The following is a 27,654-nucleotide window of genomic DNA, read 5'->3' on the forward strand; positions in this document are numbered from 1 at the left end:
TCCCCACCAGCCGTCTGGGGCTTCCCAGACTCCGGAGATAGCAGGGACCCAGCGGGAGGCGGCGCACAGAGGAGGGGCAGCAGCCCAAGGCAGACTCCCAAAGCACAGGGCTGGCTCCCAGGAGGCCTGGGAGGTGCCGAAGGCCTCTGGAAAGGCTGACCCAGTGAGCGGCAGCATGACCTAGCGGGCTGAGCACTGAGCGGGGAGCCAGAACTCCTGGGGTGTCCCCCCACCAGCCTCCTGGGGGGCAGAAATTTGTGTACCGCACCTTGCACACGCCCATGGCTGGGAAGCTGCTGACTCTGCCCCTCCAGCAGGGGGCGATGCCACAGGGCCTGATTTCATCCCCTGGCCCCCGCACTTGTTCCAGGGGTGACTTTGCAAAGGCTGGAGCTGGTGACTTCCCGAGCACAGGGGAGGAGGCGCAGGGCAGCTCTGCAGACGCACCCGGGAGGGCGACTGCCTTGCATGCCCCACACTCCCCATCCAGACAGGGTGCCAGAGAGCAGCCTAGGGCCACTGGAATTCACGATGGCAGGTCCAAGCTTGGCCAGGCACTGACCTCTGGGAGCCAGGCCCCGGCAAACTCCCAGAACATACCTCTGCCAATGCCCCTCAGTCCCGATCCACACCCCCCTACTCGTCTAGTCCTCGGACCCTGCTCCCCACCCCTGAGATGTGTCAATGAACCAACTTCCCGGAGAAAGAGACCTCACAATGAGAGTGATCACAGGGCTGGAACTGTGGTTCCCTGAACCAGAAAGCTGCTCTGGGAGCAGTGGCCATGGTCGGGAGGACAAAGACCCCTAAGGATGGTACAACGAAGGGAGTGTGGCACGGTTACCCAGCGTCTCTGGGCTCAGGCAGCACTCAGGCCTCAGCAGAATGCTGCCTCGTGGTTAATTTGTGGTCGTCCACGTTCCTGGGGAGGGAGCTCTTGCTAGCAGCAAGGGAATTTGCTTTCTAACTAGAGTCAGTTCTGGGGCAGCTGCTCCCTGGGAACCGGGGGAGGGGAGGCGTTCAGGCTGAAATCCCTGAAAGAGGGGGCTTACCTGCATGCTCCTTGTGACCATCTCTGTCCTAGGACTGAGGCATAACAGAGCAGCACTAAGAAAACACCCAGACTCCATGTCACTGATTGCTTCTCCAATGGGAATCAGACCTGCAAGGCCCTGACAGCTGCTGCCACTCGGCACAGGGGTGACAATGTTGCCGGGAACTCAGCACTCACCCTGTCTGCATCCTGCTCTCCCGATTCTGGCTCTCTGCCCCTCATTGTCCCCAACCGGCTCTGCCCTCCTCCAGCACTGTGCTCCCATCTCAGTGAGCATCCCCTCTGACGAACCCTGCATGCCCCTGGAGCTGCATAGACCATGCTGCACAATGGGGCTATTTAGCTTACATCCCCAATCTCAGACCTACCCTGCATTGTGACACCTGTTGCTGCCACCCATAGTCCAGGCAAATGGACGCGGAGCTCAGGGCTGCACACGGCTGCTCTCACATGGGTCTGGCTTGGCTTTGCCCTGGGGGATGGAGCTGGGGCAGGGGTTGGCATGGGGAAGGGGCCAGCCCATGATTGCTTTCACTTATTGCAATCCCCAGTGTTAGTTAGCAGCCAGGTGCTGTCACTCCCGGCTTGATGGATGGGGAAGCCAGCTCCCTCCTTCCTGAGCTGGGAAATGAAGCTAATCAGACTCCAGACACCTTAGTCCAACTCTGATCTGATTAATGACCCCTAAGCCTCTGAACTCATCAGCCATCCTGATATCTATCAAGGCCTGGGAGCCTCCCCTGCTGCCGGCTGCCTTGTCAATGGGATTCTCATCTATGCAGGCCCAGGGCCTGTCTCTCTTCCTGCCCCCTTGTTCTCTTCACCCTCCTTTCCCTGCACACTGTGTGCGGAGCCAGCTGTGCCCAGAAGGCTTTGCAGAGGGAGCCCCAGAAGAGCTGTTCTGGGATTGCCCAGGTGGGGATGAGGATTCGCAGAGGGCTCTGCCCTGGGGAGGGGCTGCCTCGGGCTGGGGGGCCCAGGGACTGGGCTGGGGCAGCATGCTTGTTAGCAGAGTAACCCTGGAGCTCGACCCCCTGCAGGACAATTTGCTCTCCTTGGTTTGCTTTCTAACTTACTCTTTCCAAATCTTCTTTCACTTGCAGGGCTCCAGCCATGTCCTCTCCCCAGTGGACACCAGGGCCGGGCTCGAAGAGGGAACCTCTGGGGTGAATCCAGCAGATCCCGGCCCCGGGTGCCAGTCATTTACACCAGTGCACAGCGGGTGACTTGCTGGCCTGTCCCGCCCGCTTTGCCCGGCTGCTGCTGGCTGCACAAGGCGCAGGGCAAGGACGAACCAGGAGGTTTGATGGGCTGAGGCCCCCATCTCTGGCCTCTGCCCTACAGGGGAGAATCCCCACCCCTCCAGCCAGTGTAACCACAGGAAACGGGGCCCACACATTGCTGGAAAGAGCAGTTATGGGAGAGACCTGTCTCAGGGCACAGCCAAGATGGAACAAGGAAAGAGAAAGAACCGGGCCAGCTCTGAAGTCAGTAGAACTGCCCCCTGACACCAGCCAGTGGGTCTCCCCTCTAAGGCAGAGCCTGCTGCTGGCATCTCCCTGGACCTGTCTGGAAAATGGAGTGCCTGTCCTGTGAAAAATGTGGAAAACAAATGTCCCAAATCAGGACAAAAAAGCCAAAAATTAACGTTCTGTGGGAACTGAAATCTGGGGGAAAGACCTGTGTTGGGTCAGGCGAGACGTCTCCTTGCAATGCACTGACGGGTATTTTGTTTCAGTTTTGGCCCCTTTGTTATTTTAAACAATTTTTATCTCACACAAAGTAAATGCTGCAGTGATGTTTTCATTGTGGACAGGGCAGAATGCTGCTTTCCCCTTCTTTTTCCTGAGTGAAAGGTTGTCAAAATCAGGAACAATTCCATGGGGAAAACCTGGGTTTAATCAAAACAGCATTTCCCAGCAGAAACCTGTTCGGATGAAGTTTTCCTGCCCAGCTGTGATCGCCCTGGCTGCTGGCATCACTGTGTGCTGGAGACGGCTCCTGTCAGGGGTTCTCCGGATGGCACAGCCGGCCCTGCTGCTGAAGAGCTCCTGAGTTGCTCTGAGTTGCTTCCCTGGTGACCTGGCTCTGGGGCTGGCCATGCCCAGCACCCAAACTCCCTCCCACAGCCTGCACCTCTCCCACACCCAAACTCCCTCCCAGAACCTTAGGTAGGTGTGTGTGTGTGTGGGGGGGGGGACTTGGACCTGTCCTGGGCACCACCAAAAATTATACAAATGTGCCGCCCTGACTCAATTTGAACAGTCCCTCCAAGACGTGCTGGCTAGCTACTTTATGGGCATTACCCCAGGAACATTTGAAATCCAGGTATAAAGCCAATACTCATAACTTCAAATACAAAAATGATACATGCAAACAGACAGCATAATCATAACCAGCCAACCATAACCTTGTCACAGATATCTTACATGCCACATTTTGTACAAGATTCATTGCAAATATATAATGGTGGTTGCAACAATGATCTATATAATCACAGTTTAATCAGGTGATGTCACACCTGTCCTCAGAGGTTAAGAAGAACAATTTTTCTCCCTCCTCCTCGTAACAACTTTTTATGTACTTGAAACTGTTCTCATGTCCCCCCCTCAGTCTTCTCTTCTCCAGATGAAACAAACTCCATTTTTCCAATCTTCCCTCCTAGATCATGTTTACTAGACTTTTAATCCGTTTTGATGCTATTCCCGCCCTGGGCTCCTCCACACATCACAGCTCTACCAATGCCCCTCAGTCCTGACCCGCAGCCCCCTGATAGCCCAGCCCTTGGCATTGGCAGAGATGTGTGGGAAACGCTTGCCCAGAGCCAGCCCTCTCACCGTTATACAGTGAAGTGGCAAAGTTTGCAAATGATACAAAACTACTCAGGATAATTAAGTCTAAAGCTGACTGCGAAGAGCTACAAAGGACTCTCACAAAACTGGGTGCCTGGGCAACAAAATGGCAGATGAAATTCAATGTTAATAAATGCAAAGTAATGCACATTGGAAAACATCATCCTAAATTAGCTGTTACCACTCAGGAAGGAGATCTTGGAGTCACTGTGGAGAGTTCTCTGGAAACATCCACTCAATGTGCAGCAGCCGTCACAAAAGCAAACAGAATGCTGGGAATCATTAAGGAAGGGATAGAGAATAGGACAGAAAATATCCTGTTGCCTCTATATAAATCCATGGTACGCCCACACCTTGAATTATGCATGCAGATGTGGTCGCCCCATCTCAGAAAAGATGGACTGGACTCAGGAACGGTTCAGAAAAGGGCAACAAAAATGATGAGGGGTATGGAACAGCTTCTGTATGAGGAAAGATTAATAAGACTGAGACTTATCAGCTTGGAAAAGAGATGGCCTATAAAATCATGATGGGTGTGGTGAAAGTAAATAAGGAAGTGCTGGGGTCACCAAATGAAATTAACAGGCAGCAGGTTTAAAACAAACAAAAGTAAGTTTTTTTTCCACACAGCGCACAGTCAACCTGTGGAACTCCTTGCCAGAGGATGTTGTGAAGGCCAAGACTAGAACAGGGTTCAAAAATGAACTAGATAAGTTCATGGAGGATAGGTCCATCAATGGCTATTAGCCAGGATGGGCAGGGATGGGGTCCCTAGCCTCTGTTTGCCAGAAGCTGGGAATGGGCGAGGGGATGGATCACTGGATTATTTCCTGTTCTGTTCACTCCCATGGGGGCACCTGCCATTGGCTACAGTTGGCAGACAGGAGCCTGAGCTGGTTGGACCTTTGGTCTGACTCAGTGCGCCCAGAAGTGGGCCAGGGGATCGACTGTATTAACAGTTATTTTAAAGGATGCTGCCAACACATGAATTCCTATTTCGCTCCTTCTCTAGGTTATTAACAGATCCGGCTGCGCTGCCTGTTACATTGGGGGATGCAGTGTTGGTGCAGCGGAGTCCGTCCTGGTATACTGGAGAGACAAGGTGGGGGAGGGGATATCTTTTATTGGACCCACTTCTGTTGGGGAGAGAGAGAGGCTTTTGAGCTACGGAGAGGACCCAAGCAGAGCTCCATGTCAGCCCCAGCTTGTCTCTCTCTCCAGCAGAAGTTAGTGCAATGAAAGATCCCCTCCCCCTCCTTGTCTATTACAATCGGGAGCATTGGACCCCTGTAGCCTTGTCTAGAAAAGTGCCTGGTTTAACTCAGGCTATGTGTACACGATCACTTTTGTTGGTGTAATTTGTGTCACTTAGGGCTGTGGGAAAAACAGCCCCGACTGACATAAGTTTCACTGGCAGAAGGCCGATGTGGACCAGACGCAGATCCTTGGGGGTGGTTTCATGATGTCTGTCTGTCCCCTCAGCACAGAGCCCCTACATGGGAGACCTGTACAGCTCTGCCTGCTAGCCCTGTCCTGTAGACATGGCCTTAGGACATAAACCAGTTCTAATCCGAGTTAAGAACATTCACACAAGGGTTTGCCCTGATTTAACTAAAGGCCTCTGGGAGTGGAGGACGGGGGCAGATCATTCGATAAATGCCCTGTTCTGTTCACTCCCCCTAGGGCACCTGGCCTTGGCCGCTGTGGGCAGACAGGACACGGGGCTGGATGGACCTTTGCTCTGACCCGGCCTGGCCCTTCTCTTAGTGCAGCTCTGAGTGTGAAGTAGCCTAGCAGAGACAGGCTTGTGAATTTCACGTCCTGGCCTTTTCTGCTGCCCTTCCCCTCAGCCCCCGCAGGGATCCCACTGCCTCCTGCCCAGCTACCCAGAGGCAGGTGGTTTCCCCCGGGGGCCTCGGACATCTGAGTTGGGAGCAGGAGCTGTCATTTGTTACCGGCTTTCCGCAGGCAAACGGTCCAGGGCAGCCGGGCCGGTGTCCGCCTGAATGGCTCCCGCGTAACCACTGGGAGAACAAGCCCGGCAGGAGTTAGACAAACATCTCGCTCGTTATTAATTTCGCCCTTATCTGCAAGGGGGTAATTCAGAGCCTGTATAGACGTTTGCAAGGAAAATAAGCGTTCCGATCAAAGGTTAAACACCTCCCCCCTGGAAAGTCAACAGCGTGAATAATCTCTCGGGGCAGATAAAGGCACGTTTGTGTGGGAAAAGAAACACCCAAGGGCAGGGAGTGAGCGGGAGCCCCGGGAAAGAGCTCATGGCACCCATTTACCCCCAACCTCCGCGGAGCGGGCGCGGACAGGTGTCAAGGCCGGAATGTGCCAGAGGAGTCCGGAGCGGTGCGGGGCAAGCGGGGCGGGTGGAGGAAAGGCTGGGGGAGGGAAAGCCGGGAAGGAGAGGGGGGAAGAGGGGAAGGGGAGACCTGTGTAGCCGGCACCAGCCCCTCACGCACCCTGGGCGGGTTCTGCCTCAGGCCCCCTCGGTAGCTGGGAGCTTGACACCAAGCGAAGGCAAACGGCCCGGCTGGACTCGGTGCTGGCGCAGGAGGGGGTCCAGGGCCGGACCTCGCCCCTCGGAGGAGCCAGCCTGGGACGAGGGCCAGAAAGACGGACACCTCCTCCCTCCCCAAAGCAGAGGCAGCCCCTCCTACGGCTCTTCCAGGGCGGCCGCGCGCTGGCTTTCCGTTCACACGGGCTCCGCTCCGGGTTATGTCCCCGCGCTACTCACCACTAGGCGGGCGTGCAAAGCGTCGCCGCATGATTAGGGGGAGGCCGCTGCGGGATTATGGGGAGGGGGCGCGTTGTTCCCACGTTTTCACTTAGACCCTTGTCCCCGCGCACAGCTCCCAGTAGCCGGCCGAGAACCCGGCACCCGAACTGATCTGGCTCCAGCTCCTGGGCCTGGAATCGGCGTGTGGCCCGTGCCCCAGGAATTGGGTTGTGGCTCATGCCACAAAAGGTGGATAAACACCCCCCCCGTGACACGCACAGACCCCTCCCTAATGCTGCTGGGGGGGGACCGACAATGCGCCCCCAAGACCCCTCTAGCGAGTCATTGCGCAGGTGGTAGCCCCTGAGTGCGAGGCAGGCTGGGGGAGGGGGGTTAAGTAGCCAGGCGTGCAGGCAGGGGGGCTTCAGTCTCCCTCTCAAACCCGAACGGTTCGGGCCTGGCCCAAAGCCAGCGACCCCAGACTTCCACTGGCTCCACGTAGGGTTGGAAACCCACCTTATTGCGAACCGCCCCCCCTTGGCCCAGGAGCAGGGCCAGACCCGCCCCCCGGGCAGGAGGTGGGAGGCTGCCTGGCCCGGGTAGTAACGGGGCCAAATCAAATAACGCATCAAACAGACAAGCCCAGGCGGGGCGAGTAGCGTCCTCCAGCCAGGGGGCCTCAGCAGCGGGCAGGGGCCGGGGCCCCGGGGCGTGGGGGGGGACACACATCACAGGATTAGCGCTGAGGAGCAACTGACCTGCCCCAAGCAGACTAGATCGCTCCGCCCGCAGAGCTGGGCTGGCTGCCGGGAGGGGGGTGTTTTACAATGGGTGTGTGTGTGTGTGTGTGTGTGTGTTTTACACTTAGCAACATATTTTGGGTCTCTCTTTGCCACGCAATTCAGAGCTAAGGAGCCCCCCCCATAGTAACAATTACTTAAGCGCCCTCGAGTTACTGGCGAGTCTGTTACTCGGATCTTGCCGGTTCCCGTTGGCCGCCTGGATGTTTAAATTCGTGTTGAAATTTCATCGAGACTCGGACTCAAAATTCGCGGAATTCGTTTTGTGCTTGACGTGCTCCGTGTCTTGCTGGCTACTGTCTCTTCCCGGGCGGCCGCCACCTCGGATCCGACAACCACCAGCCAAATGCACCGCGCACACTCGCCCCGGGGCCCTGCAGTCATAGAATCATAGAATCATAGAATATCAGGGTTGGAAGGGACCCCAGAAGGTCATCTAGTCCAACCCCCTGCTCAAAGCAGGACCAAGTCCCAGTTAAATCATCCCAGCCAGGGCTTTGTCAAGCCTGACCTTAAAAACCTCTAAGGAAGGAGATTCTACCACCTCCCTAGGTAACGCATTCCAGTGTTTCACCACCCTCTTAGTGAAAAAGTTTTTCCTAATATCCAATCTAAACCTCCCCCATTGCAACTTGAGACCATTACTCCTCGTTCTGTCATCTGCTACCATTGAGAACAGTCTAGAGCCATCCTCTTTGAAACCCCCTTTCAGGTAGTTGAAAGCAGCTATCAAATCCCCCCTCATTCTTCTCTTCTGCAGACTAAACAATCCCAGCTCCCTCAGCCTCTCCTCATAAGTCATGTGCTCTAGACCCCTAATCATTTTTGTTGCCCTTCGCTGTACTCTTTCCAATTTATCCACATCCTTCTTGTAGTGTGGGGCCCAAAACTGGACACAGTACTCCAGATGAGGCCTCACCAGTGTCGAATAGAGGGGAACGATCACGTCCCTCGATCTGCTCGCTATGCCCCTACTTATACATCCCAAAATGCCATTGGCCTTCTTGGCAACAAGGGCACACTGCTGACTCATATCCAGCTTCTCGTCCACTGTCACCCCTAGGTCCTTTTCCGCAGAACTGCTGCCGAGCCATTCGGTCCCTAGTCTGTAGCGGTGCATTGGATTCTTCCATCCTAAGTGCAGGACCCTGCACTTATCCTTATTGAACCTCATTAGATTTCTTTCGGCCCAATCTTCCAATTTGTCTAGGTCCTTCTGTATCCTATCCCTCCCCTCCAGCGTATCTACCACTCCTCCCAGTTTAGTATCATCCGCAAATTTGCTGAGAGTGCAATCCACACCATCCTCCAGATCATTTATGAAGATATTGAACAAAACGGGCCCCAGGACCGACCCCTGGGGCACTCCACTTGACACAAGTCCTGGGGACCTGGGCATTGGTGTAACGGACCTGGCCTCAGGCCCCGAGTCCCCCCCTTCCCCGTTTGCATTTCCCCTGCCCTTGGTCTCCCAGCCTTGCCCTCCGGATCCCATCTCCTCCAAACTGGAGTTTGGCTCTGATCTGATCCGCAAAGAGGGAGTCTCTTGTACATCAGGGAGGAGTCCAAAGCCCGGGGGCAGCAGCGGGGCCGCGGGGGGCGGGGGGAGCCAGTGAGGACCCGGGAGCAAAGAGGCAGATGGAGGGGAGATGAACCCAGGGCACCCTGTGTCGAGGCGGGGAGGGGCAGCGGGGGGGGGGGGCTGTCCAGAGGCGGGGAGGCGGAGGGGAAGCTGTCCAGGGGCGTGGGGGGGAGCTGTCCAGGGACGGGGAGGGGGGGCGGGGGGGGAAGGAGCCAGAGCAGGAGGAGCAGGAGAGAGGGAGGTGCCTGCAAAGAAGCCACCAGTCGCTCGAGCGGCGAAACTTTCTAGCGCCGGGGTCCCCATCCCGGCCGGAGCCGCTGCAGGTGCGCTCAGGCTGGGGGTGAAGGCGCCCTGGGGCCGGGAGCCCTGGTGAAGGGACCCGGGCGGCCCCCTGGAGAAGAAGCAGGGATTGCCCTGGGAAGAGGCTGCGGACGGTCCCGTGAGGAGTGACGCCGCCGCGGGGAGCTCCTGCCTCCAGGGAGCAGCGAGTCTGCGTGGCTTGGGGTGGCCTGGGGCCCCCCGCGTCTCTCCCGAGGGCGCCGGGTCCGCAGGGGGCCGGGCCGTGCAGCCCCCATGGAGAAGTCCAAGAACTTTCGCATCGACGCCCTCTTGGCTGAGGAGCCCCCCCGGCCCGTGCCGAGCGCCTCCCCGCAGGGGCTGAGTCCCGAGAGCTCGGCGGGGAGCCCCGGCTCCTGTGCCCGCACCGAGACGCCCTCTCCCCGTGCGCCCCAGGGCACGGCCCCCCTGCCTGCCCCGGGATTCATCCCCAAGCCCGGCTTGTTGCATCTGCCCCCTCCCGGACTGAGCGCCCTGCCGGCCATGTACCCGTCTCCCCTGTACTCGATCGGGGCCCTGGGAGGCCAGCACCCTGCTTTCCCTTATCCCGGCTTCGCCCACCTGCCTCAGCCCGGCCCGGAGCACCTGAAGGCCGCGGCAGTGGCTGGATCGTTCCCGCTGGAGCACTGGATCCGCGCTGGAATGATGGTCCCCCGGCTCTCAGACTTCCACGGTGAGTAACAGCTCTCAAGGGGGCAGGAGACCGGGGGCCCAGGGCGCAGCGACCAGTAACTTCCCTAGAGGGAGGGAACTCCCGGGGACTCTTCCCCAGGGCGGCCAGATCCCCTTGGGAAAGAGCCCCCCTCTCGTGCGCCTACTCCGGGCTTCCCGGCTCGCACTCGCTGCGGGGCAGAGGCTGGGAGCCAGGCGGGTTCAGGGAGAGTTTTTAGGCCGAAGGAGGAGGTAGGAAGTGGGAAATCCCACGTGGGGAAACCAGCATAAATCCCGGCCACCGCCAGCTGCCAAACGCGCTGCCCAGGGCGCGGGGGAAATGTCTCTCTCCGATGGGTCCCCCCATTGCCCGCTGATTTCCCCCGACCCGCCTCCCTCCCCGAGGGGTCCCGGGTGCCGCAGGGTCAGCTGGAGACACGGCCCCACCCCGCGCAACCAGAGCCTGGCCAGTCCCGAGTCACAGGCGGGGCACTGGACACGGGCCCAGACCCCGAGGCTTCAGGACACTCAAAGGGGGCTGCTGGGGGTTGGGATTTTGCTCCGGATTTTGCAACATCCGTATAAACGAGCTTTCGGATCACAACAGAGCCCATAGCGGAGCAGGGCATGATCCCGGAGCGCAGTGGGCTGCGGCTGGAGCTGGGAAGAGCCGGATTTGTAGCACACAGCGGCTGCGTGCGGCCTTCTCCGTCATCGGGGCCACTTCCCTGGGGTCAGCCTCGGTGCGCCTTCTGCGGGTCCCCTGCGGCTCCACAGCCTGGTCCACACGTACAGGAGCTGGGCCCAAAACTATCACCGCCCCCGCCCTGGTCTCTCTGCTCTCCCGGGGTCCACAGGGCCACAACAACACTGCAGAGGGCAGCGTTGTGAGCCGCTCCTGCGACTTCCATTCCTCCCTCCTTTTGCCGGAGTAGGGGATCCTTGCCCAGAGACTGACAGGGGGTTGGGGACAGAGAGATTAGAGTGTAAAGATCTGACTATTTTAATCTATCTATCTACCCCCATCCACCTATCACTATACACCCCATCTAATCTAATCTATCTATCTATCTATCCCAACACACCCTATCTATATCTATCCACCCCCATGCACCCCCTCTATATCTATCTATCCCCCCACGCTCTGTCTAATCTAATCTAATCTAATCTATCTATCCCACACACCCCATCTATATCTATCTATCCACCCCCATGCACCCCCTCTATCTATCTATCCCCCCATACCCTATCTAATCTATCTATCTATCTATCTATCTATCTATTCCCATATACCCCTTCTATCTAATCGAATATTGGCACAAAAAGTGGGAGTGTGCTAATAAAGTTTGCAGATGATACAAAGCTGGTAGGTATTGCCAATTCAGAGAAGGATCGGGATATTATATAGGAGGATCTGGATGACCTTGTAAACTGGAGTAATAGTAATAGGATGAAATGTAATAGTGAGAAGTGTAAAGTTATGCATTTAGGGATTAATAACAAGAATTTTAGTTATAAGTTGGGGACGCATCAATTAGAAGTAACGGAAGAGGAGAAGGACCTTGGAGTATTGGTTGATCATAGGATGACTATGAACTGCCAATGTGATGTGGCTGTGAAAAAAGCTAGTGCGGTTTTGGGATGCATCAGGAGAGGCATTTCCAGTAGGGATAAGGAGGTTTTAGTACCATTATACAAGGCACTGGTGAGACCTCACCTAGAATACTGTGTGCAGTTCTGGTCTCCCATGTTTAAAAAGATGAATTCAAACTGGAGCAGGTACAGAGAAGGGCTACTAGGATGGAAATGAAATGGAATGAAATGGAGGAATGGAAAACTTGTTTTATGAAAAAAGAAAAGGAGTACTTGTGGCACCTTAGAGACTAACAAATTTATTAGAGCATAAGCTTTCGTGAGCTACAGCTCACTTTCTCACGAAAGCTTATGCTCTAATAAATTTGTTAGTCTCTAAGGTGCCACAAGTACTCCTTTTCTTTTTGCGAATACAGACTAACAGGGCTGCTACTCTGAAACTTGTTTTATGAAAGGAGACTTAAGGAGCTTAGCTTGTTTAGCCTAACTAAAAGAAGGTTGAGGGGAGATATGATTGCTCTCTATAAATATATCAGAGGGATAAATACAGGAGAGGGAGAGGAATTATTTAAGCTCAGCACCAATGTGGACACAAGAACAAATGGGTATAAACTGGCCACTAGGAAGTTTAGACTTGAAATTAGACAAAAGTTTCTAACCATCAGAGGAGTGAAATTTTGGAATAGCCTTCCAAGGGAAGCAATGGGGGCAAAAGATCTATCTGGTTTTAAGATTCTACTTGATAAGTTTATGGAGGAGATGGTATGATGGGATAATGGGATTTTGGTAATTAATTGATCTTTAAATATTCAGGGTAAATAGGCCTAATCCCCTGAGATGGGATATTAGAAGGATGGGATCTGAGTTACCCAGGAAAGAATTTTCTGTAGTATCTGGGTGATGAATCTTGCCCATATGCTCAGGGTTTAGCTGATTGCCATATTTGGGGTCGGGAAGGAATTTTCCTCCAGGGGAGATTGGAAGAGGCCCTGGAGGTTTTTCACCTTTCTCTGTAGCATGGGGCACGGGTCACTTGAGGGAGGATTCTCTGCTCCTTGAAGTCTTTAAACCACGATTTGAGGACTTCAATAGCTCAGACACAGGTGAGGTTTTTCGTAGGAGCGGGTGGGTGAGATTCTGTGGCCTGCGCTGTGCAGGAGGTCGGACTAGATGATCAGAATGGTCCCTTCTGACCTTAGTATCTATGAATCTATCTATCTATCTATCCCCACACACCCTATCTATATCTATCCATCCCATGCACCCTATCTAATCTATCTAATCTATCTATCTATCTCCATGCACCCCCTCTCTCTGTCTAGCGGCAATGGTCTCATAGTCCGGCAGAATGACCGAGGAATGACGTTTAGACCGACCGAGGGTGTTCGGGGGGCACCGGGCCGCTGCCTTGCGAGCTGCAGCCCGCACATTTTCAAATCGTTTGGGTCCAATAGAATTAAACGGAAATTACAAAAAATGAAAATGGAAATCCCCGCGAAACGGGCGAGCAGCAGAAGCTGGGAGCGGAAGGACAGCCGGCCAGAGGCCCGGCCCCGCCAGAGCCCAGGCCCAGCGGGCGAGCGGGCGGCCACCCGCGCTCAGGGGATGGGGCAGGGAACGGGTCCCGCGGGGAAATCGCGCCCGCAGGTTTGCGCCTCAGCCACCAGGTTTCTCCTGCCGGGAGCGGCCTTTTCTTGCAACCAGCGAATTGCCCCGGCAGCCACGGAGCCCCGGCCTGCAGGCTGGGGCCGGGCCGGGCCTGGGTTCCCGGTCACCGAGCCCCAGGAGGGGAAATGGAGCCCCGGAGGGTCAAAAGCTGCACAGGGCAGCGCGTGCAAAACCCTCAAATACCTGGCCGGGACCTTGCGGGCAGAGCCCCAGGAAACCATCCGGCCCCAAAACACAACCCGCTCCCTGGCGGGCTCCTCCGAGTCCCGCAGGGCGGGGCGCTTGGGGGCGGGAGCGGGTTCTGCGATTCCTCATTTTCCGTCGCTTCCTGGGTCCCTCTTCTGGGCCAGGCACCGCCAGGCGAAATGCCCGGTTCCGAGGCCCCCAGCCCGGCACTTCTGTGCCCCTCGGGGAAGCTAAATCCCGCCCAACGAATGTATTTACCCCGCGTAAAGACTGAAACCACCGTCGGGGTGGGTGGCGAAGACCCGCCCGCTCTGGGCTCCCGGGGGTGCGGCTGCTCTCACAAGGCAGGAGAGGGAAGAGACCCGCGAGGCTCCCAGCACTGGACATTTCGATCCCTGCGTTACTGCGCAATAATAGCGACCTGCGCCGCACCGCGCCACTGGACCAGGGGCCAGGCAGCCTCGCTGGGACCCTGCATTGCCTTCAGCATCTGCCCCCGCCAGGCTCCGGGACCGAAAGTCCTGACTTTCCTTTCTAATTAGAGCAAAGCTTTTCAGGAGGCAGAGACGGGAAATTAGGGGGGTTCCGCTCCCTCAAAACCTCATCTACTGTGAACCCACTTTCCAGCCTCACTGCTCAGCCGGTCCCTGGCCCGGTCAACCCACCACAGCCCCCCAAACTCGAAGCGAACTGTTAATGATCTCGGTCTGTCCCCCCCGTTCTGCCCAGCGCAGCACTGCCGGCGGCACACGCCTTGCCAATTCCTCCCCCTGCTCCGGGGCTTTTTTCCTGGTCCCAGTGTGAACGGGCCGGGCCACGTCAGGGTTATTCGGTGCGCGGGTCTCTCTGCCACTCCCTGGCGCAGGTTTCATGCGCAGCCAAATCCCGGATTTCACGGGTATGTGTGTGTGGGGGGGGAGAAGCTCCCAGCGATCGCGATCTGCCCCCCACCCCGGGAGTCTGCAGGGCCAGCACTGACCCGCCCACGGAAGAGGGACGGGGCTGGTTGTCCGCAGCGTGGTTCAGACCTGGGCTCCCTGCAGGGAGCCAGCCTGAACCTGAGGGAAAACGCCCCCACCACCACCCCGGCACCCCGCAGGGGGGCCCAGCCCCCTAGGTCAGCGCATCTGGGGCCGTTCACACTGAGAGCCACCGTGGGGGGTTCCGTTTCCTTTGCTCCCCTCGGGACTAGCGGCGATCCCAGGAGCCCGAGCCCGGGTCTCAGCGCAGCGTGGCCCCGTGTTTCTCTCCCCGGGCTGGGCCCCGGGAACAGGTGTGAAACGGTTGCCGACTCAGGTGTCTGAACCCGGAGCGGGACGGGGGGGGGGGAGTCCCGCAGTGTGGGTCTTTCTCCAGCCCGGAGCCTGCTTTCAGTTTCCCTTCCACTCTCTCTGGTGCGGCCGGCGGCGGGTCGCGCTGGAGCGGGGAAGACACTTTCCATCGCCTGGGGCAGGGTGAGAACCGCCCGGGAACCCTCCTGCCTCCGCGCCTTAATCATTAACCGGGCGGCGGAGCGAGCAGGGAGCGGGTCAGACCGGTTCCTCTAACAACCTCTGGACCCCGGACAGGCTGGGACGCTCCTGAGGAAATGCTGCGAACAGCGTGGGCCGAAAGGGGCGAAGGTGGGCGAGCTTCTAGACAATGAAAGGGGGGCGGGGGGGGGTTACTGAACGTTTGTGCTTTAAACACCCTGAACAATAGCCGAGGGCAGGCTGGGGGTCCCGGGATGTCAGCCCCTAAGCTGCGGACAGGCCAGCAATGCCAGAGGTGCCAAGACCAGAAGGAATCGTGTCCAACCTCCTGTATAGGGCAGGCCAGAGAACTGCCCGCCCCATCCCCAGAGCAGAGCTTTTATCCCAGCCAGTCTTGAGTTAAAAGCTGTCAGTGAATCCCAAGCGGGTAGACTCAGGGTGGGGAGGAGCTTTCCCCCGGTGAAGCTGGTTCCTTTCCATCCTGTCCCGCCCCAGCCGCCTCTGGAGGGCTCAACCCCACGCTGTGGGGAGAGAGCAATAAGAATGTTCCAGGCCAGGTTTGGAGACTTTCTGAGATGCAAACACCCTGGGTCCTGGTGAAATCCGCCCCTGTGCGAAGGGGTGACAGGAGCCCTGGGCCTAGCTTCAGGCTCAGCCCAAAGCACTGGGGGGTGACATATATAGGAGGAGCTGGGCTGGTCCCCAGAGCTAATGATGCCTGTTCAACCCCCTAACAGGGAGGCACTTGGTGGTTTAAATCTCTGAAATCAGCTGAGTTTAATTTGGTCAATTTCAGTTCAATTGCCTCCAGCCAGATTTAAATCAGGTTTGGTGCAGCTGTAGTGGGGGTGTTGCTTGATTGAATGCACTACTGCCACTTTTCTCAACCAGCCCAGTCCGGGCAGGGGCGTGATGGCCAGGAAGCTTCCTGCTGATTCTCTGCCCACAGGAGCTGTGCAGGGGGCAGGGCAGGGAGGCTGGGAAGAGGAGCGGTTGGCACTAGGAAAGCTGCTCACACAGTCAGTGCTTGGCCTTCAGGGGAGCGCGGGGCTTGCACACTTACTGCAGGTGGCCAGGGGAGCTGAGGCCCTATTGACAGAGCCTGACAAGGTCCTTGAGGTGACAGGCCCCCAAGGTGACTTTGTTGGCAGATTTTGGGTGGTTTGGAGTGGACCGACGGGGGCCTCAGAGACCAGGCTGACAATGCTGATCATTAGACCTGTGTCCATGGTGCCCATCCCTGGTTCCAAGAGCACCATATCCAGTGGTGGGATATGCCACATGCTGGAGAGTTTGTTAGAGTGGCTGGCTCCTCTGGCAAATTGCTCCTTGGCTTGTGTGGAGGTTTTGCCTAGGGACGGGCTGAGGGCTGCAAGGGGACTTTTGCCCTGAGCTTCAATTGGAGCAGGAGCAAGGGCACTGGGCTGACCACGTGCAGAGCACAGACAGAGTCACTTCACCCCATGGCTGGTGGGTCACCCTTGAGGCCTGAGCGCAGCTGAGCATGGAAGTCACAGTGAATGAGTCAGAACGGAGCCATTCCTCTTGTACGTGACTAGCCAGAAGGTTGCTGGGATTGATTCATGAGGGGCAATTCTGTAAATAGCCCCAGCCAGTGACCCTGGCTCTACAGACCAGGGAATACTTCCCATGGGTTACCCGGGTCCTGCGGTGCTGTTCTGGTCCCGGTCTGCATGGCTCACAGAGCCAACCTGGCCAGTGTGGATGGAGGATGGGCCAGTTGAATGTACAGTTTGAATTGTGCTTCTGAGGAATGTTCAAACTCAAATGTCACCATTCACAAGTTTTTGTGCCAGTGACTCTCCATTTTGTGGATATTTGCAGGGAAAAAATTGAAATTCAAACAAATATTGGTCATTTCTTCCACGATTTGCTCTGCTCTGCTCTAGTTGTGACAATAACAGAATTGTAATTTGCCTTTATGTATTTGCGATGACTGCTCCCCACAATGGGTCATTAGCAGGTTTGAAGTCAGGTCCTTCAGTATCAGAAAACAGCCCTCTACCACTGAAGCTAACAGTGAACATCAGAACGGCCAGACTGGGTCAGACCAAACGTCCATCTAGCCCAGGATCCTGTCTGCTGACAGTGGCCAGGGCCAGGTGCCCCGGAGGGAATGAACAGAACAGGGATCCATCCCCTCGCCCATTCCCAGTGTCTGGCAAACAGAGGCTAGGGACACCATCCCTGCTCATCCTGGCTAATAGCCACTGATGGACCTGTCCTCCATGAACTTTAGTTCTTTTTTGAACCCTGTTCTAGTCTTGGCCTTCACAACATCCTCTGGCAAGGAGTTCCACAGGTTGACTGTGCGCTGTGTGAAAAAATACTTCCTTTTGTTTGTTTTAAACCTGCTGCCTGTTAATTTAATTTGGTGATCCCTAGTTCTTATGTTATGCAAAGAAGTAAATAACACTTCCTTATGTACTTTCTCCACACCACTCATGATCATATTCCCCCGAGTCGTCTCTTTTCCAAGCCAAAAAGTTCCAGTCTTATTAATCTCTCCTCATAGAGAAGCCGTTCCATACCCCTAATCATTTTTGTTGCCTTTTCTGAACCTTTTCCAATTCCAATAAACTACTCCAGTGTAACTCTATTAACATGCCTCAGTAAGTAGGCTGTTGTCCTCTAGTGGACCAGTCAGGAATGGGACTGGGAACATACTTCACAAGCATATTAGCCAGCACACAAGTACTACAGGTCTACGGTGTTGGAACCTTATTCTGTCCTGAGTTTTCACTCGAGTTGATAGGAATATATATTTATATATCTGTATCCCAGATCTGTCCTTGCCCTTGTGCCTCCCATTGAAGTCAGTGGAAATCCTGCTTGTGCAAAGACTGCAGGGATTAGGTCCTGAATCATTAAAATGAAGCCCGATCCTTTGATGAATTGGCTATTAAAAGCATGGATTTATTATGTAAATTTCATGATTTAATAACTTCAGAGCCCATTTAAAAAAATACAGCCAGGCAATCTGGTTAATTAAAAGCCCAGCTGGATGAGTAATGGTGTAGAAAGTTAAAAGGAAAAGCCCATTATCGCCCATCTCCTGAAATTAAACACCTAGTGATCGGGTCCAAGACAGCCAGTGGGGCCATTTTCTGGGGATAGGCACCTTCATATGGAATGTTTTCTCTCTCCTCCCAGTGCAGAGTTGGGGTGGAGGTGAGGGAGACAGATACATTTACAGCTTGTACTTAGTGTTGCATTTACAAAGCATCAGGTGTTAACTGGCTGCATTTTCATACTTCATGGGAATAAATATGAATATATTCACTCCCAGGTGGAATTTGCCCCTTTGCTGAAGGCTGGCCTGAGGGTGAGATGCCCCTTGAGCCCCAGGGCCCAAAGCGGGGCTATGGAGTGTCTCGGTCTTGGGGTAAAAGGGGTGAATTTCACTCTTCTAATCACATTTACTGGGCAGAATCTGAACACCTGCAAGACAGGGCATAGCCACTGCTCGGTGCCTGTCTGCTTTCGGTCTGTTATTAATATCGCACCTGCCTGGAAGAACTGGACTCCCAAATGCTAGACCAGCAGTTCTCAAGCTTCATTGCATTGCAACCTCTTTCTGACAACAAACATTACTACACGACCCCAGGAGCGGGGACTGAAGACCAAGCCCAACTGAGCCCTGCTTCCCCGGGCCGGGGGGCCAAAGCTGAAGCCCAAGGGCTTCTGCTCTGGGCAGAAGTATATAACTTTATCCCTGGGTGATGGGGCTTGGGCTTCAGACTTGCTGGGGCCCAGGGCCAACACCAGCTTTGGCAACCCCATTAAAATGGGGTCCCGACCCACAGTTTGAGAACTCCTGGGCTATACTGACCCCAGACACTGGGCATCTAATTGTCCCCAGAGACATGCAGGCAAGGAGGCAAATCCCAGATCAGACGAATGCCAACGGCCCTGCAAAGACATGGCTTTACTCCCATGAGTAGCTGAACTGAAGTCTATAGGGCTGGCCCAGTGCTGCATTATTCCTACACTGGCCTGATACTGGGAAACTGGACAAGGCCCACGCTCCAAGCATCGCAAGACGCCACCCGCAGGAATGGACTGGGCCCAGCGGAACTCCACATGGGAATAAAGTTATTTGTGAACCAAAGTGATTGCAGGATCAGGCTCATAATTGGGGCAGGTCCTACTGGTGGTGGCCACCTGACCAAGACAGTGATGGAGAAACGCAGACAGGCCACCAAAGCTGCTGAAGCAGGAGTAATTCCAGCTCCGGACTGGCACATATCCCAGCAGGATGCAGCCAGAAGCGGCAATTTCTTGCCACCGTAAATGGTATCTTTTCAGGATAGCTGAGTCTGGAGTAACGAGCGAAGAGACTGTTCTGGACTGGGTCCTAAGCAACACCCAGAGGCCAGATTCTGAAGCTCTTCATTGTACTGGGGCAAAGTGTACCAGAGTCAACGGGAGGTTGGTCCAAATATAGGCAGAGTTAGGGCGAGGAGTCTGCTGTGTGTCCTTCAGCTGAGTCACTCCATGGCAGGGGCCACAGTGTAATTAAGTTCAGCATCCTTGGGGGAAGAACAGCCTCACAAATTAACCCTCTGATGCTGATGTTCAGGAAAGAGGATTAAAAACATCTGAGGAAGCTTGTTAGAAAGAACGAACCCAGGAGCCTCACATTAAAATCCTGGCACTCACCATGGGGGCTCCTTATGCAGCAGGACGCACTGGAGCGCCAGAAGCCACACGCACCCCGAAATGCAAACAGAAAGCAGGGAGGAGAAACAACCACTGTGGCTAACCCGCAAAGTGAAGAGGTTGCTGGAGCCATGTCCCTAGGCCCACAGAAATGAGCCTGAGCGGGAACCAGTAAAATGAGCGCTGGTGATTTGGGGAATAGTAGAATTTGAAGAGCAAATTGCCAAAGACAGAAAAACAAATAAATCCTGTGGGGAGAGCAGAAGCCAAAGCCGAAGCCGGTGAGTGTTCGTGAGTCCAGCAGGGGGCAAAGGGAGCAGTCAGAGAGGATTAGCACATGGGAGAGAAGCTAAATTATCCTGTTATATCAGTCTCCAGCACAGAAGAGTTGGGGAAAATACCTGCTTTCCAGGTAAGAGAGGTGAGGGGAGTCAGAGACTGAAGGGTTAAAAGAGGAGGGCCTGGAACATCATGATGATTCTCCCTGTAACAAGTCACCAGCACTGGATGGGCCATCCGAGAGCTTTAACTTTAGTGCAGTTATTCTGGCTGATTCCTGTGTAAATCAGGAGACAAATCAGGCTCACTATTTATACACAATGCATAATTAACCTGTGGAACTCATTGCCACATGATGCAGAGGCCAAGAGCTTAGCAGGATTTTAAAAAGCTGGCAGACAAGGATATGAACAAGCTATGTACCTGCGTACATTAGACACAATAAGCATGTGGGGGCTATAAAATCTCCTGCTGCAGGGCTCCTGCCAATCTCTAGTGACCGGGGTTAGGAACAAATTTTCCCTATTGGTTGGTTATTCTAGATAGCGGGTTCCTTGCACCTTCCTCTGATGCAGCTAGCACAGGAGATGGTCAGAGACTGGATACCGGGCTAGATGGACTCCTGGGCCAACCCAGACTGGCAACCCCTCTGCTCCAATGTTCAGTGGGTCCTTGCTCCCTAGGGTGGCTGACAATCTGGTGCAGGAGGGTTGTAGACTGGTGAGATTTGGGGAGTGGGTGCAGGGGGGAGCTCAGGCAGATGCTTCCCCAAATACAGCCCAGTCACTGCACCCCTTGCCTCTCTCCCCAATGCCAGAGCCATGTTTACTGCTGCCCTTGGGCTGCAGGGGCAGCTTCTGCCAGCAAACTGAAAGGAGATTTGGGGCCATGCAGCCTGGGCCCCGCTGGACCTGCCACAGCCACAAAATTCCCACAGCTCCTGAAAATCTTTTGGAAGAGCAAGTTCCACCTGTCACGCCCTGTCTGAGGTGTAGGTCGTAAGCTCTCTGGGGCAGGGCCTGTCTTCCTAATGACTCCTTTGTACGGCTCCCAGCACAAGAGGGCCCCATCCGTGAATGGCATTCCTGGCTGCCGCCCTAATTAATAACAGGAATAAATAACAAGGGCACCAGATGGATTTGGGAGTCAGGTGTTTTTAATCCTGGTGTAGAGCATACACACACACACACTCACGCATGTACCCACACACAGACACGCATACACATGTCAACACAGATGCACATACACACATACACGTGCACGCACACACAGACACAGGCACACACGTGCACAAACACACACATGCATGCACACACAGGCATACACATGCACGCACAGACACACACGTGCGCGCACACACAGTGTGACAGGGTCAGGCCGGATGGCTACAGGAGAGTAATAGAAGGCAGATATATTAGCCCCAGGTTAAGTAGGTCCCTTTTTCCTGGATAAGGTAACAGGGAAGATTCCAGAACAATCAGGAACCTTCTGGAGACAATTAAGACAGACAGGCTTATTAGAACAGCCAATCAACAAGCTGCTAGAATCAATTAAGGCAGGCTAATCAGGGCACCTGGGTTTTAAAAAGGAGCTCACTTCAGTTTGTGGTGTGCGTGTGAGGAGCTGGGAGCAAGAGGCGCTAGGAGCGAGAACGTGGACTGTTGGAGGACTGAGGTGCACAAGCATCATCAGATACCAGGAGGAAGGTCCGATGGTGAGGATACAGAAGGTGTTGGGAGGAGGCCATGGGGAAGTAGCCCAGGGAGTTGTAGCTGTCACACAGCTGTCCCAGGAGGCTCTCTAGACAGCTGCATTCCACAGGGCCCTGGGCTGGAACCCGGAGTAGAGGGCGGGCCTGGAATCCTCCCAAATCCTCCCAACTCCTGGTCAGACACAGGAGGAGTTGACCTGAACTGTGGGTTCAGAAAAACGGCCAAGCTGAGGGCTGCCATGAAGCTCCAGGCAATCCGCCAATAAGCGCAAGACCCACCAAGGTAGAGGAGGAACTTTGTCACAACAGGCACACATGCACAGGCACGCACAGACACACATGCACACACAGACACACCTGTGCACACAAGACATTGAGCTCCCCCTTCTGAATAATTTGTGTGAGCAAAATTCACTTCATCAGGAAAATGTTGCTACTGAGGAAAGGTCTTTATCTGCCCCATCCCCCCCAGGAAGTATCTGAGCCCCTCACAAGCTTTGGTGGATGTAGTCCCACAACACCCCTCTGGGGCAGGGCAGGGCTATTCCCCCATTGTACAGATGGAGAACTGAGGTGCTCAGATATTAAGGGACTTGCCCACGGTCACCCAGGCATTTGTGGCAGAGCAGAGTCGCAGGCTAGCGCCCTCACCACTGGATCATCCTTCCTCTCGGTGGCACTCACCCTGGTACCCCCTGGTCGTCACTTCCTGGGCAAAACCCACCCTAAGCTTTGCTCTAGCCCTCTGCACAGGTTGACCTTCCCTCACTAATGAATATATCATCACCCACCCAGTCTCTTTATCCCCATGTCACAGGTGGGGGAAACTGAGGCTCAGACAGGGGCAGCGACTCTCCCAGGCTCACCTGGAAATCATTTTATCTGAGTGCGAAAACAAATGATCCGATTCCCCACTTGCCTCCTGCCTCTCCACAGCCCCCCGGGACTTAGGGCTCAGCACAAGCTGAGAGGAGGAATTCTTTTGAGATTCCCTGAAGTTTTAGCAGAACATCCTGGATTGGGGGGCGACAGCTGCCTCTCAAAGCCAGCCTAGACTGCATCCAGCCAGGCAGCGTGGAGCAGGAAGGCTCTGGCCTCCTGAGCCATCCAAGCCTGGGCACTGGGCTTGGTGTCTGTCCCTGAGACAGCTCAGGGAATCTGTGGGAGGGGGCCTCTCTTCTGCTTCCAGAGCCAGGAGTGATCACGTTGCCTTGCTGCTTCCAGCCGTTGGGGCTGATCCTTCCCAGGGACTGGACATAGAAGCCTTTTACCACACAGGCTAGTGCGTTTGCTCTGAGACAAGAGGGAGACAGGAGGGATTCAGACCAGGCGGGCATGAGCCGGGGCCCAGCGAAGCCAAAGAGAGAGGAGTCTCTGCCAAGGCTGTGTTTCTCCCCAGGCCGTAGGAATTTCTTAGTTGGTGTTGGCTGGGGACCCGCTGGGCCGTGCGCGAAGGAGCGGCTGGTACAGGAAGCTGGGTGTGTTCGGATTCCCGGGGAGGCTCTGATTTCTGTGCCCCCTGCCAGCAGTAAGGAAGTGCGAGGCAGGCTGGTGAGGCCCTATGCAGAGAGCTGCCAAGATGGAGATTTATGGGCATTGAGAGACTTGATCTATATCCACGGGCGGGTGAGCGTGTGAAAGCTCTTTGCAAGAGTGAATCATTCTCGGCTTTCCCACTGGGGCAACCTGTGCCTGGCTGGAGTCAATGAGACCTTGGACAGGAGAGAGGCTGGCCATCCGGCTCTGCCCACTGAGCTCCTGCAAAGGGAGCAGCTGGGAAAGCACAGGGCTGTCACGCTCCTGTGAGGGGAGGGTGTCGTTCTAGGGTCAGAGCCCCGCTGCCCCAGCTGAAAGAAATCTGGGCTTCTTACCGCTGGGGTAGGCCCCTCCTGCTCCACCAGTGGGGGGATGGGGTAAACAGACGGGATTCCCAGGGCAAGGATGATGCACGGGACTTGGACTCAGGGGATCTAGGTTCAGATCAGCCACTTGCACCCGTGTGACCCTGGGAAAGTCACTCAGTGTCACTGGGCTCCAGGTCCCCAGCTGTACAGTGAGGACAATGACCCATCCTCCCTGCGTCTGTCATATCCATATAAACAGGATGCTCTGTCTCCTCCTATGTGCCTGGACCTTGGTCTTGGTCAGCGCCCAAGTTCTGCCTGCCCAGGCCAATGTAGCATCAGCGCCCAGCACTCCCCCTGGTTTGGATTCAAGCCAGATCCTGGCAGTTAATGCTCGCTGACCTGTCCCTTTTACACTCTGGGCGGTGGCTTGGAAGTGGGTGTGATGCTCATCCATCTGTGGCACTTCAGCCCCATTGTGGTTTAAACCCTGGGAGCTGGGGACAGTGGTTCCTTTTCAGCTCTGCAGGTCAGAGACAGGGCAGTGCCGTGGGGCAGCTTCCGGCTTGCATCAGCAGCCCAATGCACTGTCATTTCAGACAGCTAACTCCCACCCTCCAGCGGGTAACCACAGTGTGATGATGAGCAGGAGGAGGGAGGGCTAGGAGAGGTCTGGGCGCTGGGGATGCCAGGCCAGGAGAGGTCTGGGCGCTGGGGAAAATTGGTCTTATCAAAGAAACCTGATTTCACTCTTTGCGATTACAAGTTTGGTTGATGAAGGTGATTGCGTAGATGTAACAGACAGAGCCTTCTGTGAGGTGTTTGACTCAGTACTGTCACAAATCAGCACTATCACAAATCAACAAAGAAGTGGGTGACTGACAGATCTCTAAGGTAGTTGTGAATGGGGAATCCTCACTGAATGGGGATGTTTCTCATGAGGTTCTGCAGGGATCAGTTCTAGGTCTGATGCTATTCAAGATTGTCACCAGTGATCTGGAAGAAAATATCAAATCACTGCAGAAGACACACCGACCAGCAGAGTGGGGAATGATGCTGAGGACTGGGCAGTCATACAGGGTGATTCGGATTGCTCAGTAAACTGGGCCTATTCAAACAAAATGCATTTTAATACAGCCAAATGCAAGATCATGCACCGAGGATGAAGGACTGCAGGGCAGACTTACAGGACGGGGGACTGGATCCTGGACAAAAGTGATTCTGAAAAGGGTTTTGGGGTCTGTAATGGGATGCAGACTCACAGGTGGTGCCTCCTGCTGGTCATCTGAGGGAATTAGCTTATCAGCCTCCATAGCACCCTCTTCAGGCCAGTGTCTCACCCTGCTGCTGGCTCCCATGTCCCTCCCAGGACCCCGGTGCCCCTTTCACTGGGTGCTGCCCCCTGGCGGTACCCCACAGTTCTGGGTCTCCCCCTCCCAGGGGAACCCCCCCCACCATCCCTACCTCACCTCAGTCATAGGCTCCTGCCAGCCACCAGCTAGCCCCCGTGCCCTGGGGCAGACTGCAGCATGAGCCACTCATCACAGGCAAGGTTGGGTTTAGACCTGCTGCCTCTGCCTACTTGTGGCTGCCCCTGCAACCCCCGTATCTAATAGACCTTACCAGGCCCACAGCCTGGGGCTTTCCTAGGCCAGAGCTCCCCGGCTCCCTTGGCCTTTCCCCAGCCCTGCTCCAAACTAGGTCCTCTATTCAGGTCTCTGCAGCCAGGTCCCTGCCTCTCACAGCTAGAGAAAAGTGCTCTTCTGCTCCTGGCTTTTATAAGGCCTGCTGCGTCTGTTTGGGGCGTGGCCCCCAGCTGCGGCTCCACTGCCAATCAGCCCAGCTCTTCCCCTGCCCCAGTCCTCTCCCAGGGCTATCTTAAACCCCTCTGGGCCCGAGCAGGTGTCCACTCTGCTACAGGGTCCTAGTGGACAAACAGCTGAATATGAGCGGTGACAAGAAGGGCTAATGTGTATAAATAGGGAAATAAAAGTAGAAGTAGGCAGGTGATTTTTACCTTTGTGCACAGCACTGGTGAGACCGACAGGAATAGGGCAGCCAGTTCTGGGTCCCCATGTGAAAGGTACAGAAGAGAGCCACAGGAATGATTCAAGGGCTGGAGAAAACGCCTTTGAGTGAGACACGTCAAATGCTCGATCTGTCCAGCTCCTCAAACAGAGGGCGAGGCGAGTGAATTGCAGTGTGTCGGTGCCTTCCCGGGGAGAATACGGCGCGCACTAACAGGGCTCTTCAATCTATTGCAGTGGAGAGATGCAGAGCAAGAGCCAGTGGCTGGGAGCTGGCGCCAGACACATTCCCATAGGAATTGTTAGCTCTGCGGGCCATTAGCCACTGGGACAAACTCCCAAGCGCAGCAGTGGCTTCTCCAGCTCTTGAGGTCTCCAGATCCAGCCCAGAGGCCTTCCTGGAAGCTGCCTTAGTTATTCGGTTAAGTGCAGGACGGGCGGGGCGTGATCTACAGGAGGTCAGACTAGAACTAGATGGCCCCTTCTGGCCTTAAATCTCTGTGAGTCATGGGCCTGGGAGACTGCCCGGAGGAGCGATGTGGGAGAGGGGACGGGTGAGCTGGGCACTGGGCTGAGAAGCCTGCTCGGTGGGAGGGTGCCTGGTATGGCGATGGCCCAGTGGAACACGCAGGGTAGAGCCAGGCTTGGCAGCGTGGGAGCCGCAGGGAGTCCGGGAGGGGTGCAGTGCAGTTAAATTATAGGGATGTGGCCAAGCGGGAGGAGGTAGTGAGGGGTAAGTGGGGGGTTCGGGGAACCGCCCACAATGGTCCAGCGGCTAAGACCACCAGAGGGGAAGCGAGAAGAAGGAAACCAGGTGGCGGGGGAGCCTGGGTCCCAGGAGGAAAAGCCAAGGCAAGAGGCCCAAGATGACAGGGTGTAGAAGATGGCCATTAAGCGCTGTCTATGGTGCTGGCAGCATCATGCTCAGGGCCGAAGACACCAGCTGCAGTGCAGACGGGCCAGGCTGATATAGCCAGTTCAATGGGTCAAGTGGGTCAGCGTCAGCTCCGTTGTCTGCCCCAGCTCCTCAGAGTCCTGACCCTGACACTGGGGGCAAAGCTCACCAGGCCTAGCTGGGCTCTAGTGTGATACATTCTATTAGCTACAGCAACCGAGCAAAATGTGTTAGAGACCAAGTGAAAACACAGTCAGTTAATATCAGATACCCGATGAACCTAGGTACCAGCCGTCTGAACCATACCAAAGAAGCCAGCAATTCTTTATGAATGTTACCTAATAATCTAGGGAGGCAGCTGTGTTGTTTAGCGCTCAGCTCCCAAAGCCCCAGTCTGACGGCAAGGCAGTATCTTGATATTCCAGCTGAATGGCGGATGTGGTGAGTGTCAAATCATTTCCAGCCTGCAGCAAATGTGGAAAGTAGCTTGGATGTCAGTCAAGATGGCCCAAATGGTAGGTGGGTAGGTAAAGAGTGAATCTCCCCACAGCAAGACTGGGCTTAATGCGGTCTTGCAGAGCCCAAGGTGAGACAGCTCGTTCCAGGTAATTAACCACTGGAACAACCTAGGAAGGGTTCTGGCAGGTTCTCCATCACTAGGAATTTTCACATCAAGATTGGATGTTTTTCTCAGAGCTGCAGTAGCTCAAACAGGAATTAATGCAGGGCAATCCCATGGCCTGGGGCAGGCAGGAGCTTCACATTAGGTGATCACAGTGGTCCCTTCTGGCTTTGAAATCTACGAACAGGTTGATATTTCTGCAGGGGGGCGGGAGCGTATTGTGGTACCCTGGTAGTTTTGTTCTCTTTCAGGAAGCTAGTACATGGTCGAATAGATCAGCTGGCGGTTTTATCGTGTTGGCTGATTAGTACCAATGGACTTGGTGGCTGGCCATGGGTTACTGGCTTGTAGACGTCAAGTCTAGATGTCGCGTGTTTCTGGGCAGCTCCCCCTCGGCGGCTAGTCTGGGAAGCCCAGGCCTCTCTCAGGCATGGTGGCACTGCATGGCCAGGGACGAGTGGTCAACAGCAGCCACGGCAGCAGGTGGAAACCAGGGTTCTTTTTTCCCTTATGGAGATGGTGGCCTGGCTGGTTCCTCACCTTTGGGGCTTTTCCTGAGTGAGGCTCCTCCTTGGGAGTTTCTTGGCAAATCAGAATGGGGTGTTCTCCTTCTGAGGTCACTGGCATCACCCAATGGGGTTGGATTAGGTAAGAACTGCCCCATTCTAGGA

At 55.2% G+C, this 27,654-nt stretch overlaps 2 protein-coding genes across 2 annotated transcripts in view; both read left to right on the forward strand.

Annotated features, from left to right (window-relative positions):
- The first annotated feature begins 1,692 nt into the window (after positions 1–1,692).
- On the forward strand, positions 1,693–2,853 carry LOC122458001. Its single transcript, XM_043504777.1, has 3 exons — positions 1,693–1,969; positions 2,158–2,277; positions 2,340–2,853. Exons 1-3 carry the CDS (start codon positions 1,732–1,734, stop codon positions 2,648–2,650), a joined length of 669 nt encoding a protein of 222 aa, XP_043360712.1. The 5' UTR covers positions 1,693–1,731; the 3' UTR covers positions 2,651–2,853.
- Positions 2,854–9,589: 6,736 nt separating this feature from the next.
- Positions 9,590–27,654, forward strand: part of LOC119863676 (motor neuron and pancreas homeobox protein 1-like) — a 32,321-nt gene continuing 14,256 nt past the window's right edge. Inside the window, exon 1 of the mRNA XM_038422428.2 lies at positions 9,590–10,025. Coding sequence (XP_038278356.1) covers positions 9,590–10,025 — 436 coding nt within the window. The remainder of the gene's footprint in view (positions 10,026–27,654) is intronic.

This window comes from Dermochelys coriacea, chromosome 11 (assembly GCF_009764565.3).
Source record: "Dermochelys coriacea isolate rDerCor1 chromosome 11, rDerCor1.pri.v4, whole genome shotgun sequence".
Taxonomy (NCBI): Eukaryota; Metazoa; Chordata; order Testudines; family Dermochelyidae; genus Dermochelys; species Dermochelys coriacea.